At 41.2% G+C, this 21,589-nt stretch overlaps 1 protein-coding gene across 2 annotated transcripts in view; it reads left to right on the forward strand.

Moving 5' to 3' along the window:
• LOC135556414 (FAS-associated factor 1-like) overlaps positions 1-21,589 on the forward strand; it is an 89,038-nt gene that overhangs the window by 2,295 nt on the left and 65,154 nt on the right. For both annotated transcript variants that reach the window (XM_064989607.1, XM_064989608.1), the window contains exons 2-7: positions 2,759-2,827; positions 7,789-7,835; positions 15,180-15,406; positions 15,927-16,018; positions 16,230-16,321; positions 20,895-21,000. In XM_064989607.1, the coding sequence (XP_064845679.1) occupies positions 2,759-2,827; positions 7,789-7,835; positions 15,180-15,406; positions 15,927-16,018; positions 16,230-16,321; positions 20,895-21,000 (633 nt within the window). The remainder of the gene's footprint in view (positions 1-2,758; positions 2,828-7,788; positions 7,836-15,179; positions 15,407-15,926; positions 16,019-16,229; positions 16,322-20,894; positions 21,001-21,589) is intronic.

Raw genomic sequence — 21,589 nt, forward strand, 5'->3', positions numbered from 1 at the left:
GAGCGTAGGACAAGTTCAAACCCCCGAGCTGACAAGGTACAAATCTGTCGTTCTGCCCCTGAACAGGCAGTTAACCCACTGTTCCTAGGTCGTCATTGAAAATAAAAATTTGTTCTTAACTTGCCTCGTTAAATAAAGGTTAAAAAAAAATTGCCTACTAATATACACTACATGACCAAAAGTGGTTGGGCACAGATTTTAGACGATTAGGCCTGGCCCGCAGTCTGCGTTCACCCAAAAGTGTTCAATGAGGTTTAGGTCAGGGCTCTGTGCAGGCCAGTCAAGTTATTCCACAACGATCTCGACAATCCATTTCTGTATTGACCTCAATTTGTGCACAGGGGCGTTGTCATGCAGGAAAGGGCCATCCTTAAAATGTTACCACAAAGTTGGAAGCAGCACTCGGCAGGCCTGTTCTGTGAACTTGTGTGGCCTACCACTTCTGGGCTGAGCCGTCGTTGCTCCTAGACGATTCCATGTCACAACAACAGCACTTATAGTTGACCAGGGCAGAAATTTGATAAACTGAGTTGTTGGAAAGGTGGCAGCCAATGACAGTGCCTCGTTTAAAGTCACTGAGGTCTTCAATACGGGCCATTCTACTGCCAATGTTTGTCTATAGAGATTGCATGGCTCTGTGCAAAAATGTTATACACCTGTCAGCAATCTAGTGTGTATGTGGAATTATTTGATTTAGAATGGCCCACAAACAAAATAATCCGTAGCCTGCAATTGAATAGGGAATGGAGGTTAAGTGCGTTCTGTTTTTTTTATATGCAAGCATAGGCGGCGTGTCCATAAGGGGAAGCTTTCCCAAAAGTACATTTTGATTTAAATTGCCAAAGCTTTATAGCCTAATTAGCCTACTCCCGTCTATACATATAATCATTCAAAATAGTCAACTAAATCATGATTTGGGCACAGAGGATCATTAGCTACTTAAATAAATTGTGGATGGTTTTAAATCACATTGCCTACAGTCGGAAGGGAAGGCAGCGCGTGCAATTTGAGCAGATTGTTGTTGATTTGTGACTGAAAAGTAGAGGCCAAGCTTATCGCAATAATTGAAAATACAAGCGCATAATTCTCAACCTAATTGAGAAACAATAGTATAGCCTATTTTATTGGCGCCAGCGGAGAGCATCGGCAATAACCCAAGGTCGAGTAAACACTGCACAGATCTACTATTTTTCATTGTTGGGGCAGTGCTTCTTCAATCATTTGTCGGACAATAATTTCGTCCAGTTAGATGGATGTCCTATTATTTTTGTCTCCACTTCTCGTAGGCCTATTGTTATTTTTACTTACAATTTAAAACAAATGTCTACCCCTTTTTCTCCCAAATTTAATGACATCCAATTAGTAGTTAGGCTTGTCCCATCGCTGCAACTCCTGTACGGTCTCGGGAGAGGCGAAGGTCGAGAGCCGTGCGTCCCCCGAAACACGACCCTGTCAAGCCACAATGTTTCTTGACACTGCTCGCTTAACCCGGAAGCCAGCCGCACCAATGTGTCAGAGGAAACACCGTACACCTGGCGACCGTGTCAGCGTGCATGTGCCCGGCCACAAGGATTCGCTAGAGCGCGATTGGACAAGGACATCCCGGCAGGCCAAACCCTTTCCTTCTTATAAAGATGATTAATGGGTAAAAAAAATGATGATGAAGTTGAGCAGTGACTAGTGTGGGCGGACTGGAGTTCCGATGTCACAAATTAAGTTTTATTTTTTTCTAGATGTAATCGTTGTTTTAACAGGTAAATTGACTGAGAACACATTCTGATTTACAGCAACGACCTGGGGAAAGTGTGTGTGTGTGTGTGTAAATAAACGTATTTCAGCACCCAAAGAATAGCCTGCATTTACACATCACATTGATGCTCTGTGTTCTTCAGCATTTTTGAGGCTGTTATTAGTTTTTGATGTCAGAAGGTGAATTCACCAATTTGTAAGTCGCTCTGGATAAGAGCGTCTGCTAAATGACTTAAATGTAAATGTAAATGTAATAAAATTAAGTTATGTGATGTAGGAGCTCCAGTCTGCCCACTAGTTGCCGCGTCAATCATAAATCGTTAAGACAGCTGTCCATGATGACAGAATTGCTTCTCAGTACATGCTCTCCTTTTTAGCTCCTCTTTAAACCACATTAGGCTTCATGCAGCTAAATCTGCAGAATCCTTTCAATGTCACATTAATACTAGCTTTAGCATAGGTGGTTAGTGCAATGGACATAACTAGTTCACTGTAACATGTCTTGATACTGATAATAACCAATTATAACTTGTCAGTCAAACCACCCAGTGATGTACTGAGTGGAGGAGCCTTATTCATTAAGGACTAGATACATAGTTACATAGGATAGTTGATAACAGGTAATTACAGTATCATTTAGTGTTATGTACTGATAATGGTAATTTATACAAGTAGTGTACTTTCCACATGTGTCCATTTAATTTATTGGTGAGGCACATTTGGGAACGTGGAGCAGTTTGTAAGTTAGTTATAAACTAAATCTCTTAATACAACAAACAAATCTGCTATAACTTAATGAGCTGGCATGTAGGCGTTATGTGTTTTTAGCAGATGCTTTATCCAAAGTGACTTGTTACACAGTACAGGTCATAGTGACACACATTCAGTTGTCAATGCAGGAATCAAACCCATAACCCTGGTGTTGTCAGTTAGCACCTTAGCTGCTCAAGTACACTTTCTATTGGTCTTTGTGTTATGTACATGACTTCTGTTTCTGTTTTTCTAACAGGCTTGCACTGGCATTGACGACATTGCAGAGGCAATCACGCTCTTAGAACTCAATAATTGGGATTTAGTGGTAAGTTCAAACATCAGTAGGTCATACGAACAAGACTCAATTTTCTTCTTATAAATTGGAAGTATATAATCTATTTATTTAGCTGTTAAAATTGTTGAACTACAGCCTTTAGTGGTGCACGTACCTTTGAGTAATGTGAGTTATAGGTTTATATTTCAGTATGTGCTTTACAGTGATACTACTGTTATATGTGGTAATTTCTGGAATATAATGGCAGCATTTTTGTTGTTCAATCAACATTCAATCAATTAAATGTACTTTATTAGTTTTGCAGTTGGGGAAACTATGTAGGCTCATGTCTAGTGATGGTCCATTTACTCTGTGCTAACATACATTTATTAAATGAAGACCTATTTATATCAAATGATGGCCTAGGTAGGCTTAATTCACAATTCTCTACTCATGATATCCATAAAGGCTTAGTCTACATGGTGAACCTGACAAAATCAAACCATGCTACAGTACAACTGGGCACTGGTGCGTTCTAGTTACTGCAACTTTTAATCCAGTTCAATTGACCAAATAAGCAAAAAGCATAGCCACTAAAAGCACACAGTGTGATTTTTGTTACCTATTTCAGTTTGTTTTCTATTTTAACAGAAATTGTACACTTATTACTGAGCTGTATCAGCCCCTTGATTGTGACGTTTCAGTCAACATTGCCCCATCATTACCATGTCTATCCAGTTGTCAGAGACAACGTAATTTGGGCTACTACCCTGTCTTTAATGTGCATATAAAGAATGTCTCCTGACAGTTTTGATTTACATTTTGAGATTCAAAGGAGCAGTATGAAACTGATCCTTGTGGAATGTTCTTTAAAAAATTTTTTTATTTACAATGTAACCCTTTATCATAAAGTTTTAGTTTTTTTAATGGGGGTGTGCTATATTTAGCTGAGTGCTGTTCTTGTGCTGGCAGCTATTCAGAGCAAGCAAGCAGGGCCTAAGTAGTCTGGGTACCAGTCTCTTCAGCTAATCCACTCCATGTCTTGCCAAAGAGACTGGCTTTTATGCCGTCTTTAAATATGAACATTCTATCATTAATGAGCTCAAGGAGAACAGAGGATTTTATCACCCTCACAGCTATCCTCCAATCATAATGATTATGCAAATATATTTTTTTTTGTCCAGACGAAAGCAGTGTGTCAAGTTGCTAGCGCATGTCTAAATTCTCAAAATAATACATTCTGCAATTCCAACCACAAAATGTGTTAGACTTTGTTATAACTAATTCTATTTTTTGGCGTCACATGTTATGGAAAATGTGTTATTACCAACAACCAATGAGCAACTCCGCCTTATATCCAGCGTATATTAAATGTTGAGATGGCCGAAAGGCCAGGCTCTTTGGCAATTGCAAGGAGTGAAATGTTAGCTAAAGAGACTGGTAGTCAGATTAGAGTGCATCAGCGATGGTTAGACACATCTGTTAATGCAATGACTTGCACTTCCTTTGTGTTGCTGTTAGGTTGAGCAAAATTGACAAGAGACCTGTTGGTACAGGACAGCAAACAAGTGTTAAATACTGTCAGTGCCCCTTGGACCCAGTAATCATTTTATCATATTTTCTGTTTATGTCCCTAGTAGTTTATGGTACGTTCTGTACTGTTTTCAAATACTGCTGGTTATCCCCCCTGTTCTAGAGCTCTCACCTCCAATAGGTTCCTAACAGTGGGTCAAAACTACTCGCTGCTAGCATTGTCCTCTTGCTGCTCTCTCAATCCTCTACAGTTCCCTAAAATCAGTTTCACTATAAATCATTTTCCTGAGGCCTACAGTCTGACACTTCAACCTCTTTTTTTAATGAATGATCTGTTCTCCTGTGATTTGTCATCTCTATATTTTCATGTCATCCTATCTACATTAACTTCAGCAATAATTCACACCCCTTGACCTTTTCCAAAGTTTGCTGTTATACTGCCTAAACACACTACCCCAAAATGTTGAAGTGGGATTATATTGTTTACAAATTAAGTCACATAAGTTGCATGGGCTCTGTGTGCAAAAATAGTTTTATTTAAACATGTATCCTGTTTGCAACTAGGCACTAACATAATACTGCAAAAAAATGTGGCAAAGCAATTAACTTTTTGTCCACAATACAAAGTGTTATGTTTTTGGGCAAGTCCAATAACGCATTACTGAGTAACACTCTTCATTTCTTCAAGCATAATGGTGGCTGCATTATGTTTTGGGTATGCTTGTAATCGTTAAGTACTGCATAGTTTTTCAGTATAAAAAAATCAACCGTATGGAGCTAAGCACAGGCAAAATCCTAGAGAAACTTGGTTGTCTTCTTCCCCCCCAGACACTGGGAGATGAATTCTCCTTTCAGCAGGACAATAACTTAAAACACAAGTCCAAATCTACGCTAGTTGCTTACCAAGAAGTCGGTGAATGTTCCTGAATGTCCGAGTTAGAGGTCGACCGATTAATCCGAATGGCTGATTTAATTAGGGCTGATTTCAAGTTTTCATATCAATCAGTAATCGGCATTTTTGGACACCAATCATGGCCGATTACATTGCACTCCACTAGGAGACTGCGTGGCAGGCTGACTACCTGTTATGTGAGTGCAGCAAGGAGCCAAGGTAAGGTGCTAGCTAGCATTAAACATATCTTTATAAAAAACAATCATACTTAACATAATCACTAGTTAAACTAGTAATATCAACCATGTGTAGTTATCTAGCTTGTCCTGCCTTGCATATAATCGATGCGGTGCCTGTTAATTTATCATTGAGTCGTAGCCTACCTCGCCAAATGGTGATTTAACAAGCGCATTCGCGAAAAAAGGACTGTCGTTGCACCAATGTGTACCGAACCATAAACATCAACGCTTTTCTTAAAATCAATACGGAAGTATATATTTTTTAACCAACATATTTAGTTAATATTGTCTGCTAACATGAATTTCCTTTAACTAGGGAAATTGTCACTTCTCTTGCGTTCTGTGTAACAGAGTCAGGGTATATGCAGCAGTTTGGGCCGCCTGGCTCGTTGCGAACTGTGAAGACTATTTCTTCCTAACAAAGACAGCCAACTTTGCCAAACGGGGGATGATTTAACAAAAGCGCATTTGCTAAAGAAGCATAATCGTTGCACGAATGTACCTAACCATAAACATCAATGCCTTTCTTAAAACAATACACAGAAGTACATATTTTTAAACCTGCATATTTAGTTAAAAGAAATTGCTAGCAGGCAATATTAAACTAGTGAAATTGTCGCTTCTCTTGCGTTCATTGCACGCATAGTCAGGGTATATGCAGCAGTTTGGGCCGCCTGACTCGCTGCGAACTAATTTGCCAGAATTTTACGTAATTATGACAATATTGAAGGTTGTGCAATGTAACAGGAATATTTAGACTTATGGATGCCACCTGTTAGATAAAATACGGAACAGTTCCGTATTTCACTGAAAGAATAAACGTTTTGTTTTCGGAATGATAGTTTCCGGATTTAACCATATTAATGACCTGAGGCTTGTATTTCTGTGTGTTATTATGTTATAATTAATCTATGATTTGACAGAGCAGTCTGACTGAGCGGTGGTAGGCAGCAGCAGGCTCGTAAGCATTCATTAAAACAGCACTTTCATGCGTTTGCCAGCAGCTCTTTGCTTCAAGCATTGCGCTGTTTATGACTTCAAGCCTATCAACTCCCGAGATTAGGCTGGTGTAACCGCTGTGAAATGGCTAGCTAGTTAGCGGGGTGCGCGCTAATAGCGTTTCAAACGTCACTCGCTCTGAGACTTGGAGTAGTTGTTCCCCTTGCTCTGTAAGGGCCGCTGCTTTTGTGGAGCGATGGTTAACGATGCTTCAAGGGTGGCTGTTGTCGATGTGTTCCTGGTTCGAGCCCAGGCAGGGGCGAGGAGATGGACGGAAGCTATAATGTTACACTGGCAATACTAAAGTTCCTATAAGAACATCCCAATAATCAAAGGTATATGAAATACAAATGGTATAGAGAGAAATAGACCTATAATAACCTTAACCTAACACTTCTTACCTGAGAATATTGAAGACTCATGTTGAAAGGAACCACCAGCTTTCATATGTTCTCATGTTCTGAGCAAGGAAGTTAAAAGTTAGCGACAACGTCATTTGGGTTAGGGTTAACCCTATTGCACTTTTTCTTCCTTCTCAATCACTTTGTTTTTGCATTATTTAAACCAAATTGAACATGTTTCATCATTGAGTTGAGGCTAAATTGATTTTATTGATGTATTATATTAAGTTAAAATAAGTGTTCATTCATTATTGTTGTAATTGTCATTATTACAAATAAATAAATCAAATTAAAAAATCGGCCGATTTTAATCGGTATCTGCTTTTTTTTGGTCTTCCAATTATCGGTATCGGCGTTGAAAAATTATAATTGGTCGACCTCTCGTCCGAGTTACAATTTTAACTTCAATCTGCGCAAGGCTCTTACCCAGAAAGACTCCCAGCTGTGATTGCTGCCAAAAGTGAGTCGAACATGTATTGACTCAGGGGTGTGAATACTTATGGAAATTAGATATTTCTGTGTTTAATTTCCAATAAATTTGCAAAAGATTTATCAAATAGCTTTGAAAATATAAAATAAAAAATCTGACCCAATTACACCCAATACCCAATAATGACAGTGTAAGCATGTTTTTAGAAATTTGAAATCGGGCTATAACCACAAATGTGGAATTAGTCAAGGGGTATGAATGCTTTCTGAAGTAATTACTGTAATGCTTAATTTGGGGATTTTCGTTTTGAAATATATTAGCAGTTAGTGACTCCGCTTCTTGCATGACTGATTTTCAAATGCAACCTTTTGCAGTCATTCTATTGGCAGGAACTGGCAGTAGAAAGTTATGGGGACATTTACCTACAGTAATCAGGTTTTGATGTTGGAACATGCATGCTTTCATGAATGTATTAAGTTGCAACATAACATTTTCCATGGTATTTTCTCTCTTTACAGGCGGCCATCAATGGTGTAATACCACAAGAGAATGGGATCTTGCAAAGGTAATATGCCAGAAAAGTCTGCCTCTTCAGAAGAGTCAATCAAGTGTTCACTGTGCAAATTTTGTCAGTTGGCTTTGTTCAGATACGTGAGGGAACGGATAATAAAATGTAGCCTGTTTCCTAAACATCCACTCCAATAATGTTGACCATATTGCATGGAGTCCCGTAAACCTACGGCAAAATAGAAAACACCCTTTACACAGGAGGCATGCTTCACCACATTCTAAATCATACTTAAAAACTGTGAGCAACAATCTGGTATTGCTCATGCCTCAACATTACAATACTGCCTCAATATTTCCCAAGCTGTGTCCTGTTCTTACTCACTTGAAATATGTGTGTAAATGGAAATCGAGGCCAGTGACTCAACTACCATTGCACACGCTCTTCATGTACTTTCTGTAAGCACAGGTGCGGGCAATGCCCTGAACCTTTTGCTGACCTGAATATAGAACAATCATTTGTATGAAATTATGTGAGAGATTATACAAATGTCATAGTATCTTATGTCACACACAGTGAAAGCACATTTTAGAGAAGAGATGGTTACTTTTCATGCTCTTGTAAAATTATATTGGCCTTCTCAAAAAAGCCAACAGTACTAGTCAAGTTTGGACACACCTACTCATTCAAGTTTTTTTTTACACTTTTACACATTCTACACTGTAGAATAATAGTGAAGACATCAAAACTATGAAATAACAAACTCGGCAACAACAAAAAAACGTCCCTTTTTCAGGACCCTTTCTTTCAAAGACAATTTGTAAAAGTCCAAATAACTTCACAGATCTTCATTGTAAAGGGTTTAAACACTTTCCCATACTTGTTCAATGAACCATAAACAACTAATGAACATGCACCTGTGGAACGTTCGTTAAGACACAAACAGCTTACAGACGATAAGCAATTAAGGTCGCAGTTATGAAAACCTAGAACACTAAAGAGACCTTTCTGACTCTGAAAAACACCATAAGAAAGGTGCCCAGGGTCCCTGCTCATCTGGGTGAACGTGCATTCGGCATGCTGCAAGGAGGCATGAGGACTGCCGATGTGGCCAGGACAATAAATTGCAATGTCCGTACTGTGAGACGCCTAAGACAGCGCTACAGGGAGACAGGACGGACAGCTGATCATCCTCGCCGTGGCAGACCACCTGTAACAACACCTGAACAGGATCGGTACATCCGAACATCACACCTGCATGGCAGGCAATGGATGGCAACAGCAACTTCCCGAGTTACACCAGGAACGCACAATCACTCCATTAGTGCTCAGACTGTCCGCAATAGGCTGAGAGAGGCTGGACTGAGGGCTTGTAGGCCTGTTAGGCAGGTCCTCACCAGAGATCACCAGCAACATCACCGCCTATGGGCACAAACCCACCATCGCTGGACCAGACGGGACTGGCAAAAAGTGCTCTCCACTGATGAGTCGAGGTTTTGTCTCACCAGGGGTTCTGGTTGGATTTGCTTTTATCGGTGAAGGAATGAGCGTTACACCGAGGCCTGTACTCTGGAGCGGGATCGATGTGGAGGGGGGCGGTGTCACAGCATCATCGGACTGAGCTTGTTGTCATTACAGGCAATCTCAATGTTATGCTTTACAGGGAAGACCACCTCCCTCATGTGGTACCCTTGCAGGTTCATCCTGACATGACCCTCCAGCATGACAATGCCGCCACGCACAGAACGAGCTGTATGGCTGATTTCCTGCAAGACAGGAATGTCAGTGGTCTGCCATGGCCAGCGAAGAGCCCGGATCTCAATCCCATTGAGCACGTCTGGGACCTGTTGGATCTGAGGGTGAGGGCTAGGGCCCCCCCCCCCCTGAATTGTCCAGGAACTTGCAGGTGCCTTGGTGGAAGAGTGGGATAACGTCTCACAACAAGAACTGGCAAATCTGGTGGAGTCCATGACGAGGAGATGCACTGCAGTACTTAGTATCTGGTGTGGCCACCAGCTGCATTGACTGTTAATTTTGATTTTGACGCCACCTCTCCCCCAATTGTTACATTTCTGTTAGTCACATGCCTGTGGAACTTGTTCAGTTTGTCTGTTGAATCTTATGTTCATACAAATATTTACACGTTAAGTTTTCTGAAAATAAACGAAGTTGACATTGAAGGGATGTTTCATTTTTTGCTGAGTTTAGAATCATGTAACTAAAATAGTGTTTAACAAATCAAAATATATTTGAGATTCTTCAAAGTAGCCACCCTTTGCCTTGATGACAGCTTTGCACACTCTTGGCATTCTCTCAACCAGCTTCACCTGGAATGCTTTTCCAACAGTCTTGAAGGAGTTCCCACATGCTGAGCAGTTGTTGGTTGCTTTTCCTTAACTCATTGGTCTAACTCATCCCAAACCATCTCAATTGGGTTGAGGTTGGGTGATTGTGGAGGCCAGGTCATCTGATGCAGCACTCCATCACTTTCCTTCTTGGTCGACTAACCCTTACTCAGACTGGAGGTGTGTTGGGTCATTGTCCTGTTGAAAAACAAATGACAGTCCCACTAAGCGCAAACCAGATGGGATGCTGTTTATCTGCAGAATGCTGTGGTAGCCATGCTGGTTAAGTGTGCCTTGAATTCTAAATAAGTCACTGTCACCAGCAAAGTACCCCCACATCCAAGCAGAGATCATCCGTTCACCTACTCTGCATCTCACAAATACATGGCGGTTGGAACCAACAATTGCAAAATTGGACTCATCAGAACTAAGGACAGATTTCCACCGGTCTAATGCCCATTGCTCAAGTTTCTTGGCCTAAGCAAGTCTCTTCTTATTGGTGTCCTTTTAGTTGTGGTTTCTTTGCAGCAATTTGACCATGAAGGACTGATTCACACATTCTCCTCTGAACAGTTGATGTTGTGAAGGATTTATTTGGGCTGCAATTTCTGAGGCTGGAAACTCTAATGAACTTATCCTCGACAGCAGAGGTTACTCTTGGTTTTCCTTTCCTGTGGCCGTCCTCACGAGAGCCAGTTTCATCATAGCGCTTGATGGGTTTTTGCGACTGCATTTGAAGAAACTTCAAAAGTTCTTGAAATATCCGGGGTGACTGACCTTCATGTCTTAAAGTAATGATGGACTGTTGTTTCTCCCTGCTTATTTGAGCTGTTCTTGCCATAATATGGACTTGGTATTTTACCAAATCGGGCTGTCTTCTGTTTACCACCCCATACCTTGTCACAACACAACTGATTGGCTTAAACGCATTATGGCGGAAAAGACATTCCACAGATTAACTTTTAACAAGGCAAAGCTGTCAACAAGGCAAAGGGATTATTCTACTTTGAAGTATCTCAAATCTCAAATATTTTGATTTTAACACACTTTTGGTTGCTCCATGATTCCATATGTGTTATTTCATGGTTTTGATGTCTTCACAATTCTATAGTGTAGAAAATAGTAAAAACAAAGAGAAACCCTGGAATGTTTACTTTTGACTAGTACTGTACATTTTCATAGCTGTGTGGAGCTTTAGTCCATCATCTGTGTAGGCCTAGATGTTTTAAAGTCATTTTTTTTATAAAGCTGCAGTAGACTTAAACTTTGTGGCCTGATGAGGATTGCTGAGTGATGTAGCTTTGGAACAGTAGTACCGCAACATCCGTTTTTAATGATTGTTTGCACAAGCGCACTTGACCTCTTGAAGATGTAGCTCTGTTTCTTGTACCGAGCTTGAGTAGGCACAACCTGTGACAGATGGGGAAACAATCGTGATCATCATCAGTGCAGGACATTTAGGCTTTGGATCTCATTTCCCTTAGGAAGCTCACTTTTTCAAGTTTACTCTGTTGAGAATTCAACACACATGTAGCCCGTAAATCATGCAACCAGATTTCTAGCTCAAAGCTAGGCAATATCAGGGGAAAGACTAGTATTTTTGGCGGTGGTTATAGTTTGAGGTGATTTTCAAGGTAGAGATTGTAGGTGTCATTACATTTGAATTACTGAATTTCAATGGTAGGGAGAAATTGGAACAGACTAAGCTGTGATAGTATTTGATATGTTCTTTGAGTATACAGTAGTAGCTATCAACAGAAGCAAAATAGTGTTTTGGGAAAGAGGATAAATCCAGAAAAACAGATCTTGCCAAAAGCTGGAATTAAGAGTGTTACTAACTGAGAAAAGCCTCTAAGAGGCATTGTGGACAACGTTTTTGCTCAACGGTCAGTCAGCACTCATGAATACACTGAGCTCAAGAACAAATACATTCAGGCTGGGCACATTCTGTTAAACGGTTTATTTTGTAAGTTTCTTAAGACTTTGGGGCATGAGAACATGGTTTTCTTAAGGGCACACATAATTATGAATGGAGCCTGGCAGCGTGACTTGCAGCTAGCCCGTATACTAAATAGCTGGCACCAGGCTGCTCTCGTAGGATGGCACTCCTCCACAGTAAACGGCTCCATTGAGGTGACCAGAGCCCGCTGCAGGCTTGCTCTCAGCCACAAAGCCATGTCCTGCATCACATTGAATAGGTGGAGAGTGCCATCTACATGTATGCCATGGAACCGCCGTTTTTATTTGAAACTTTCCTGACTTAACGATCCTGAGTATCAATGTGCCAAGTTTGTGGTTAAGTGTAACTACGATACTTGTTGTTGTATCTGAAACCTTCCATCACATTCCAAGCCTTCTGTCCATGGTGAATTTTTCACCTCCATTTTTGTCAAGCCATATTTATTTGGTCATTGTTTGTGTCGTCTGTGTGTGGGGTCAAGTTAGAAGCTTCACAATGGATTAGGTGATAGATGGGCCGGTCTCAACAACACCAACATATTCTCTGATGGATATGTATAATAAGTTGTCAGTTATGCACCAAGGTTGAAACTGAACTATCTGTGCACTCTACAGGAAGTGTAATTTGCCGTGCTTCTAGTTTCACTCTTAAAAATGTACTAGGTAAGGGTGGATTACCTCAAACTGGCAATTTTGTTTTCTGAACCACTTTGTGGAGCCCAACGTTTTTCGAGAATGTGCCAGTAATTCTAATCGGCCTCACAACCGCAGATGACGGGGTGTTTCTCGATATGCATACTAACGTGTGGCACACCAAGTGTATTATCCATGTATGGTGTTATGTGAGTGAACGCTTTTCTGTTGTAGGGCTGGGCAATAAATCAAATGCATGTTTCTCCTATATTGCAGGAATTGCGATCTTGTTAATTTCCATTTTTATGATCCTTTGTCCGCTTGTTCTCATGTTGTATTTTTGGTCTCTTCTCCTTCGCTCCTTCTGTGCTGTGTGCACCGTCCCATTTACACCAGAGATCTGTAAATAATGACGAAATGCACGTCTCCGCCCTAACTGATAGTCAGGAAGGGAGGCGACAAGCTTAGGTCCAAAATAAGCCCATAGAAATGCATCATGAATTGGAAACGTTGCATGATGTGTCACACTGCATGAGGCAAATTTTGGTAACAGCAGATGCTGACTGGTTTTCTGATTCCTCGCCCCTACCTTTTTATTGACTGATTTCCTTATATGAACTGTAACTTATTGCATTTTGTGCCTTTTTTTATTTTTGTTTAGTATACAAGGTCAGTTGTGCAGGTATCTGGAATACAGGTGTTTGGCCATGTGCCCTTTGAGGGTTTGACCCTTGATTATTGCCAACAGCCTCTGCTCTTCTTGAACACAATTTTCTACCTGCCCATCTGTTTCTATCTCTCCCTCTCTCTCTGCCCTTCCACCTATGATGGTATGCCTAATTTCTAGCTGTGGGTGTATCCAAGCCTGACCTATGTCTTCTGTTTACGGTATGATGACTGTTTGTAACAGTTTTCTACGTGGCCTCAGAATCCCAACGTCTTTAACCTTTTGGTATTGTAATCAGGTGGGATAAATGCACTCTTTGTGCAAGGCCTTGGCACCCTGCTCCCCCTCCCAGTGCGATATGTGCTGACCCCAGAGGAAAAGAGAAGCTTCTTTGTCTGGGTTGGGAGAGAGAAAATACATTATTTACTGCCATGTGGGACTAGGGCTCAGGGGAATTCAGGCCCTAGTCAGAGAGGGAGAGAAAGGCGTTTTGTGTCTCTGGTCTCTGCAACAAAAAAAGACTGATTTTGCTCAGTGGAAGACAATTCAGCGTCTATAGGACCCTGCCCATATTATCTCGGGTGTGAAGCCTGTTTACACTGACTCTGAGACTATTTTTGTTGCGGCTGAGCGACCCTTTTTGCCTTAGAAGGGGGTTGTGGGTATTCTTATTTTTTGGCACGCTCCAGTTTTTTTGGGTATTTTTTTGTGGTTTAGGCTACTTAAAATGAAATGTGATGCTTTCCTTCAACATTTCCATGCATTGTGATACCAAGTTTTTAACCATCACGTTCCATATGTGGTATAAGAATAACGCTGTATTTTGGTGGTTGAAACGAAACAAAAGACTCCGTGATGCTCTATGTTGGTCTACATCAGTGGTATTCAAAGTTGTGGTCGAGACCTCACTAGGGAACGGCAGTGGAATTTTACCACACACTTTTTTTAAGACTACATATTTTTATGAAATGGGATACAAATGTTATTGAAAAATAATTAGAACCATTTTATTGAGTAAATGTAGGTATTGGTTCTCTTAGAGTTGAATGTGTAATGCATTTAAAGTTTGTTTGTTTGTTGTTGTGGATATCTAAATGTACAGCTTTGAAGGTTGTCAATATTTATATATATATTTGATCTCACCTTTATTTAACCAGGTCGGCCAGTTGAGAGCAAGTTCTCATTTACAACTGCGACCTGGCCAAGATAAAGCAAAGCAGTGTGACAAAAAACAACAGTTACACATAGGATAAACAGAAGTACAGTCAATAACACAATAGAACATCTATATACAGTGTGTGCAAATGGAGTAAGGAGGTAAGGCAATAAATAGGCTGTAGTAGCGAAGTAATTACCATTTAGCAAATTAACACTGAGGTGATAGATGTGCAAGTAGAAATACAGGTGTGCAAAAAAGTAAATGAAAACAATATGGGGATGAGGTAGGTAGATGAGCTGTGTACAGCTGCAGCTATCGGTAAGCTGCTCAGATAGCTGATGCTTAAAGATGGGGAGGGAGATAAGTCTCCAACTTAAGTGATTTTTGCAATTCGTTCCAAATCATTGGCAGCAGAGAACTGGAAGGAAAGGCGGCCGAAGTGGGTGTTGACTTTGGGGATGACCAGTGAGAGATACCAGCTAGAGTGCGTGCTACGGGTGGGTGGTGTTATGGTGACCAATGAGCTGAGATAAGGCGGAGCTTTAGCTAGCGGGGGGGGTTCCCCGCTGATAAAGTATTAATACTACTGCTCTACATGACGCTTCGTCTGACCCTTTGCCAACTGTCTGAACCCACAGTAACTTATCCAGCGTGGCATCCCAGGCCAACATCTATGGATCTCGCAGCCAAGCAGCACCAGAGGATCCACCAGCGGCTCCAGCAGCAGCATCCTCGTCTTCCTCAGCTTTCTGCCCCGCCCTCCCCTCCCGACACATTGTGGAGCGGCAGCCACGCATGCTCAACTTCCGGGTGGAGTACCGCCAGCGCACTGTGGAAGTGGTCATAGAGGAGGGCAGCGTAGTCGGTGAGGCGACCCTCTCACCATATACTCATACTATGGTTCCTACACTAACATTCCACTATGGGCCTACACATCACACACCCTTTCTGCTTGCTTACTCTGAGACAGTGGTGTTACTGAGAACTGAAAATATTGTCAGTTCCTGGTAAAAGGAGTGATTTTGGTCAAATTAACTTCACACTAATGTATAGTGCTTTAGTTTTTAGACTTTAATTCCTTTCTCAGAATCTAGACACTTGTAACCAGTATTGGAACAGTTTCTGTTGTGAAGATAATAGTATTAAGAAGTCTGTTTTTACCCAAATTAATAAGTTGCTTGTAAGGGGAAAATTGTCTAAAAATGATTAATTAAGCATATATTTGCGCCCTCATGACAGAAAATACACATCATGAATTCAGTAATTTGACTGCATTAAAAACTTATTTGAAGGTTTTGTGTAACCTGTATTTTACTGCCATCTAATGGTGAACTGCTGTTGCAATTTAATTAGATATTTCTTCCTTTTTTATTTTATCTTTGTAGGGGAAATTAAACAGATTCTTGAGACAGAGCTTCAGGTCCCTGTATCAAAAATGCAGTTGAAGGGTTGGAAGAGTGGAGACCTATCTGACAGTGTGAGTATTGCCCTCAAAATAAGATTTCTTTCGATAATGGAATGCCTCTTCAAATGAGCATGTTTAAACCATTTCTTTGCACCATTTTTTTAGCTTTATCTTAATTTATTTTTCACACATCGGAGTAGTTTTCACAAATGTCACCCACACCCATCAAGTGGGGATGGATACAGTACTGCTGTGCATTATTCCTTTGTCCCCATGTCCTCAGATCGTTCTGCAAAGTTTACACTTGCCAAAGAACAACAGCCTGTATGTGCTGACTCCAGATATCACCCCCACTGCAAGCACCAGCCAAAACAGGTAACTAACTACACTCACTTTCACTCACTCTGTTTTCAGTCATGTAATCTGTAGCAGGATTGTTGTAGAATAGGCCTACCCTCAGTGTTGGAGATGCCATCCCAGCAAAAGCATTATTGCCTCTTTAAAAAAAATATTATAATAAAATAGACACTGCCACTTTTTCTGATATGGAAATATGCAGTAGCATTGCCTGTTAGTGTTGCCCACATCTAAAGGACTGGTTTATCAACAGGATTGCAACACTTTGCCAACCAGAGGCGTTTACATACATGTTGAACACTAGATGGCACTATACACCTAATAATGGTAAAATTGTTTCTGGACTATATACCATCCATTCATATTATACCATAGATTTCAATGTGATTGGAATATTTTACGAATATATTTTACCCTTGTGCACAGAAGGTTTCTGTCATTTATTTTGACATTTAAAATGAAAGGCTAATGCAATAGTCTCTGTAGTGTAAATAATGGTTTTCATAGCTGTATTTGTAACCATTTCAGAGCTTTTATTGAGTTATTTTCCTATACCAATAGTAAAGCAGTCTTTCACTTATGTAATATCAAGAGACATTTGAGATTCATTGCGGGGAACCATTAAGCCACTCTAGAAGGTCATTCTAGCAAGCTGTATGAATCCAAGGAGGTTTTAACAACCTTTCCATCTGAAATGTCAAACTACTCATCATTGAGCTGTAATCCCATCACAAAGGCTGGTTTTGTGTCCGATCTGATTTCTCATCTGTATCATCCAGGTAAAGTTCATACTAATAAGGAAATCCCACCCGTGGTGATATTGCTCTCTGGTGCACCTGCTTGCCAGCGTGGCACCAACCAATAAGGATGGTCAGGATTTGGTTGAACACTTATACAATCTTTATCTGAGCATACTTTAACAACATCAGATTTAACCAAATGTAGAGAGAGAAGCGTGTGAAAGGCAAGGTACTATAGTATTGCTTCTGTAATTGTTGATGATGTAGTGCTGTTGGTGTTTGTCAGTGGTCTGTTGTAACAGGAGGGGATGGATCTGTGTAATTATCTTTGTTGATTAGGGAGGCAGTCGGGGCCTAGTGGGGTTGCTGAGGAGATGGACACCTGGCACTGCCATGCATTATGAAGAGCCAGTCCGGCTCTACAGCAGTCACTGTGCACCGACGTGTCGGACAGGAGGACAACAGTCAAATTACAACTGGTCTCATGTTTCTTCCTCCTGTGTTTCTCTCTGAACACGTTGAATCAGACACAGAGAGACTGGCAGATACTGGCATGGGTCAAGTATTGCAATGCCTTGTTTGGATACAGTTTTGTAATATCTATCAGATATTTAGGGGGTTGATATCCAGAAAGAAAGAATGCTGCTGCTGTTGCCGTTGGCTGTGCTGCTTTGATAACCAGTAAGTAGAGGTTTGACTGTGTAGGATGCAGCTAATGGCCATTTTCTGGATAACTGTGCAAACTGCTGTGTCTCTTAGTGGCACAATTTCCAATTTTCTGAGTGCTATAGCTATAATGTTCAGTGTTAAGAGCTCATTATCTTCCATAAACTATTTTGGTGGTGTGTTGGGGAGTTAGCGGGGGTGTGTGACGACCCTGTTGTCATCTTTGCTGCTGAGAGAGGATGACGATCACACTGCTCAAAGGAGCAGGCCTCCTGCAGGGAGGGCAGGCAAGCCGTTAGCACAGCAGCATTAAAAATAACCTTCGCAGCGCAGTCACTGAGTTGCTAGTCTGCTGCTGTCAGAGAGCTGCCCTTCCCACCGCTCTGCCAAACCCTGTATTAGGCCTAATACTGTACCTGCTGAAACGGGAGACTGACTAGGCTGACATGGCACTACTAGCAGAGCTACCTTGGTACTACCTTTTTATATCACAGTGAACAAACAAGACATACACTTATACTGAGGAGGGTACATTCAAGCCTGCGTAACTCTAATTGAAATTAGACTTTGTGGTAGGTAGCACGCTGGAAAGCCAATGAAAGAAAGTAGAAGTTGGAATAAATTGCGTGCTTGTTTTTTGGCATTAACACTTTTTTTTATATTACTACAAATTATATTTGGTGGTTTATTTATTCATTAATAATCAAATTGTCTACATACTGGAATAGACCATCTAGTATTTAGTACTTCACTAATATGAACGTATGTCCATATTTAATCTACTCATTGCTTGAGTTTAAAACCTAACATTTTACTTCTGATTAAGTTCCTAGCCCTTTGTCATATTTGGGTGCGGTTTCTGAAAATGGGACATAACTTAACAAATACAAGCCACAGTAGGCAATTACTTCTAAGCCGATCTCTGCACACATTAACCAAACAAACCAGTCAAATAGTTCTCCATATCACCAGGCCCACTTATTTGAATCCTGTGTTTGATAATAAATAAATTGGAGATTTCAGTCAAGCTCTCACTCGAAGGTAGTTACAAATATCTACTCCTGAGCCAAACAAACGTTTCCCGGTGTCTGTTGACTGACTGAATATAGGAGGGTTTCTAGATGGAGCTAATCTCTTGCATAAATAATGTAGGGTGATGAATATTTTAATGTGACTCATCTATTTCTGTTGCTTCCAGGAAGTGTGTTTATTGAAGGTTATTTTAATTTGAACTCAAATGTGAAATACAAATGCATCATTAGACATTTGGTATTTATTTGCCACGTCCCTCCCTCCCCAGTCTGTGAACCCCTGAGATACTCATGCCTCAGATGCTGGCTGGCCAAAAGCATTGGAAACTATTAACAATTGGTATGCTGATTAGTCTTGAGACAAAATGGCAGACCAAGACATGCCAGATAATGGGAGATTGTGTATTTCCCTTTTTGTGGAGGTAGGATGGTAATGCATGTCTGTCTGCCTGTAGTTTTGTCCTCTTTAGCTCATATGTTACAGATGAGATGGTCAGTGTGTGTATTGTGATGTTCTGAAGTGAAGGAAAAAGTGTGTGTGTGTGTCTGCCAGGGTTAGTTTAATAAGTTCTGTGTGTCTGCTCTGTGCCTAGGGACCCTCAATGAATCAGGGAGGCTTATCTCAAAATGAAACCAATCTGTTGAGACTCCTCCTCTTCCAAAACGGTTTATTTTCTGTCTATAAATCTAAGTGACATTTTACTCGGCGCACCTCATGCCATGTCAAGTACTCCTGAGAGGACGGAGCCTGGCCTGGTGTATCCATGTATAGAGTGCACCGACTGCTGAAGCAAACACTTACGTAACCCTTAAGCCCTCACAGCAGGACGGCCTGATGGGAGTCAAGTGTAGAGAAAACAGAGAGCTGAAAGCACTTTGTTGAGTCGGTAGTATGACCCCAGAAGCAAAGATATTAATTCTTCACCGTAGGTTCCATAGATATTTTATCTTATTACGACCGACTTGCAGGAAGCCAAATAGCTAAGTTAGAGGAGACGAATTCCTCACAGTATGGACCACATAGTCTGCTCATGTTTACTGTGTAAAGCCATAAGTCACTTATTATTATTATCATTATTTTTATTGCGGTCTTCACAACGGCTTATGATAACGCTACAACCCAGCTACCCACTTTTCTCTTTCGCGTTTTAGTCTGCCAGCAACAATCTGGACTGTGTCCAAACAAATCATGGCGATATTAGTTCGATCCCCTGTGTGAGTCTCTCTTCTCGCCCCCTCTCTCTTCTCGCCCTCTCTCTCTCGCCCCCTCTCTCTTCTCGCCCCCTCCTTTCTCTCTCTCTCTCCCTCTCTCTGCTCAACTCATTGCATATGCATCCAGTCCTTCCACACCACACATTTTCAATCTTCCCGGTTAGCTACAACAAACATAACATTTACATATTGATATCGTAGTTTTAGTCAATGTAAATATGCCGTCATTATAGTACATTTGAGCTTCTGTTAACATAAGCTGGTCCAGATCTGCGCAGATTAAGGCAGCGCTTGCATAATTAATGTGTGCTACATATTAATTCTGACTCTCCTCTTCCTCCTCACTTGGATTTGAGCTCTGATTAACTGCCTGGCTTGAACTAAGCTCCCAATTCATATTCACGAACACAGACTGAGCGTTTGCTCAAACCGCTACTTAACCTCAACATTTATTATTAGGGAAGCTTCCAAAACTTGAAGCTCTCTGTGAAGCACACAAAGTATCTCCCTCTTATGCTGCACATATCCTCAGTCATTGCTCAAAACTGCTGTTTGCCCTTCAAACCCACTGGTCAATGTATAGGTGCAGAGAAAAAACCCTCTGACAAATCAATACATGCTCTTCACTTCCAGACCAGCCATGTGTTGTTGGGGCTGTGAACAGGCTGTGTGTGATGTCACTGCTGTGGCCCCGTGTCCTGGCCACCCCATGCTGGGTCAGGGAGCAGTCTAGCAGGCTGCTGGGGGCTGTTGAGCAGCAAAGGAACCCAGCACCAGGCAAGGCCTGCCTGGACAGAGACCGAGGAGTGGGCACGAGCCCCAGGGGAGACACAGGGAGCCACGTCACTGCAGGGATAAGTGTCTGACAAGTCTTTGCTTGTTCTCTGCTTGACTGTTTAAAAAAAAAAAAAAAAAAAAAAAAATGTATTCCTCCCTCTCCAGCGTCCTCCAGGAGTCGTTAAATCAGAACTTCCTGCTCGTCATCAGCCACCGTGAAGCCCAGAGAGACTACAACCTCAACTTCCCCGGCAGTCGAACCATACAGGAGGTGGGTCTCCCTCTCTCTACACATACTGTCCTGTCAGTACTAGACGGGCCTCAAGATATGGCCTTCTACCAGTAGGATAGTTGTAAGGTTTCATAATATTACACTTCTTAGAAAACATAACTGCCATCACTGAGTAGGAACATTTTAATATTTGAATTTACTCTACAAATGCGATTGCAGTTAACGTTTATTACCATGTTTTGCTCAGACATGTTGCTACAATAGGAATGACTATCAAAATTCGTCAAGAATGCTGGAGTTTACACAATTGTTCTAACAGCTGTGGTGCATTGCGTGCTTGCTGCGGCACCTCAACAGAGGACAGGTAGAGAGATTTTTTTCCTAGATCTATCCATCAGCTCCACAGTGCCAGAGACTGTCTAAATGGCTTAACGCTGTTTGATCTGAGGACAAATTGGCATTTGCAGGCAACTTTGTGGGAAATGTGTTTGTGTAGTGGGGGCAGGGAATGGGGCCTGCTCATTTTCTCTATCTGAAACCAAACACTGGATTTGGTAGCAGATGATGAAATATTCATACTAGGACCACCAGCTGCGTATTTGCCCTTTCTCTTATGACAGTCTTAGCT

This window comes from Oncorhynchus masou, chromosome 15, assembly GCF_036934945.1.
Source record: "Oncorhynchus masou masou isolate Uvic2021 chromosome 15, UVic_Omas_1.1, whole genome shotgun sequence".
NCBI lineage: Eukaryota > Metazoa > Chordata > Actinopteri > Salmoniformes > Salmonidae > Oncorhynchus > Oncorhynchus masou.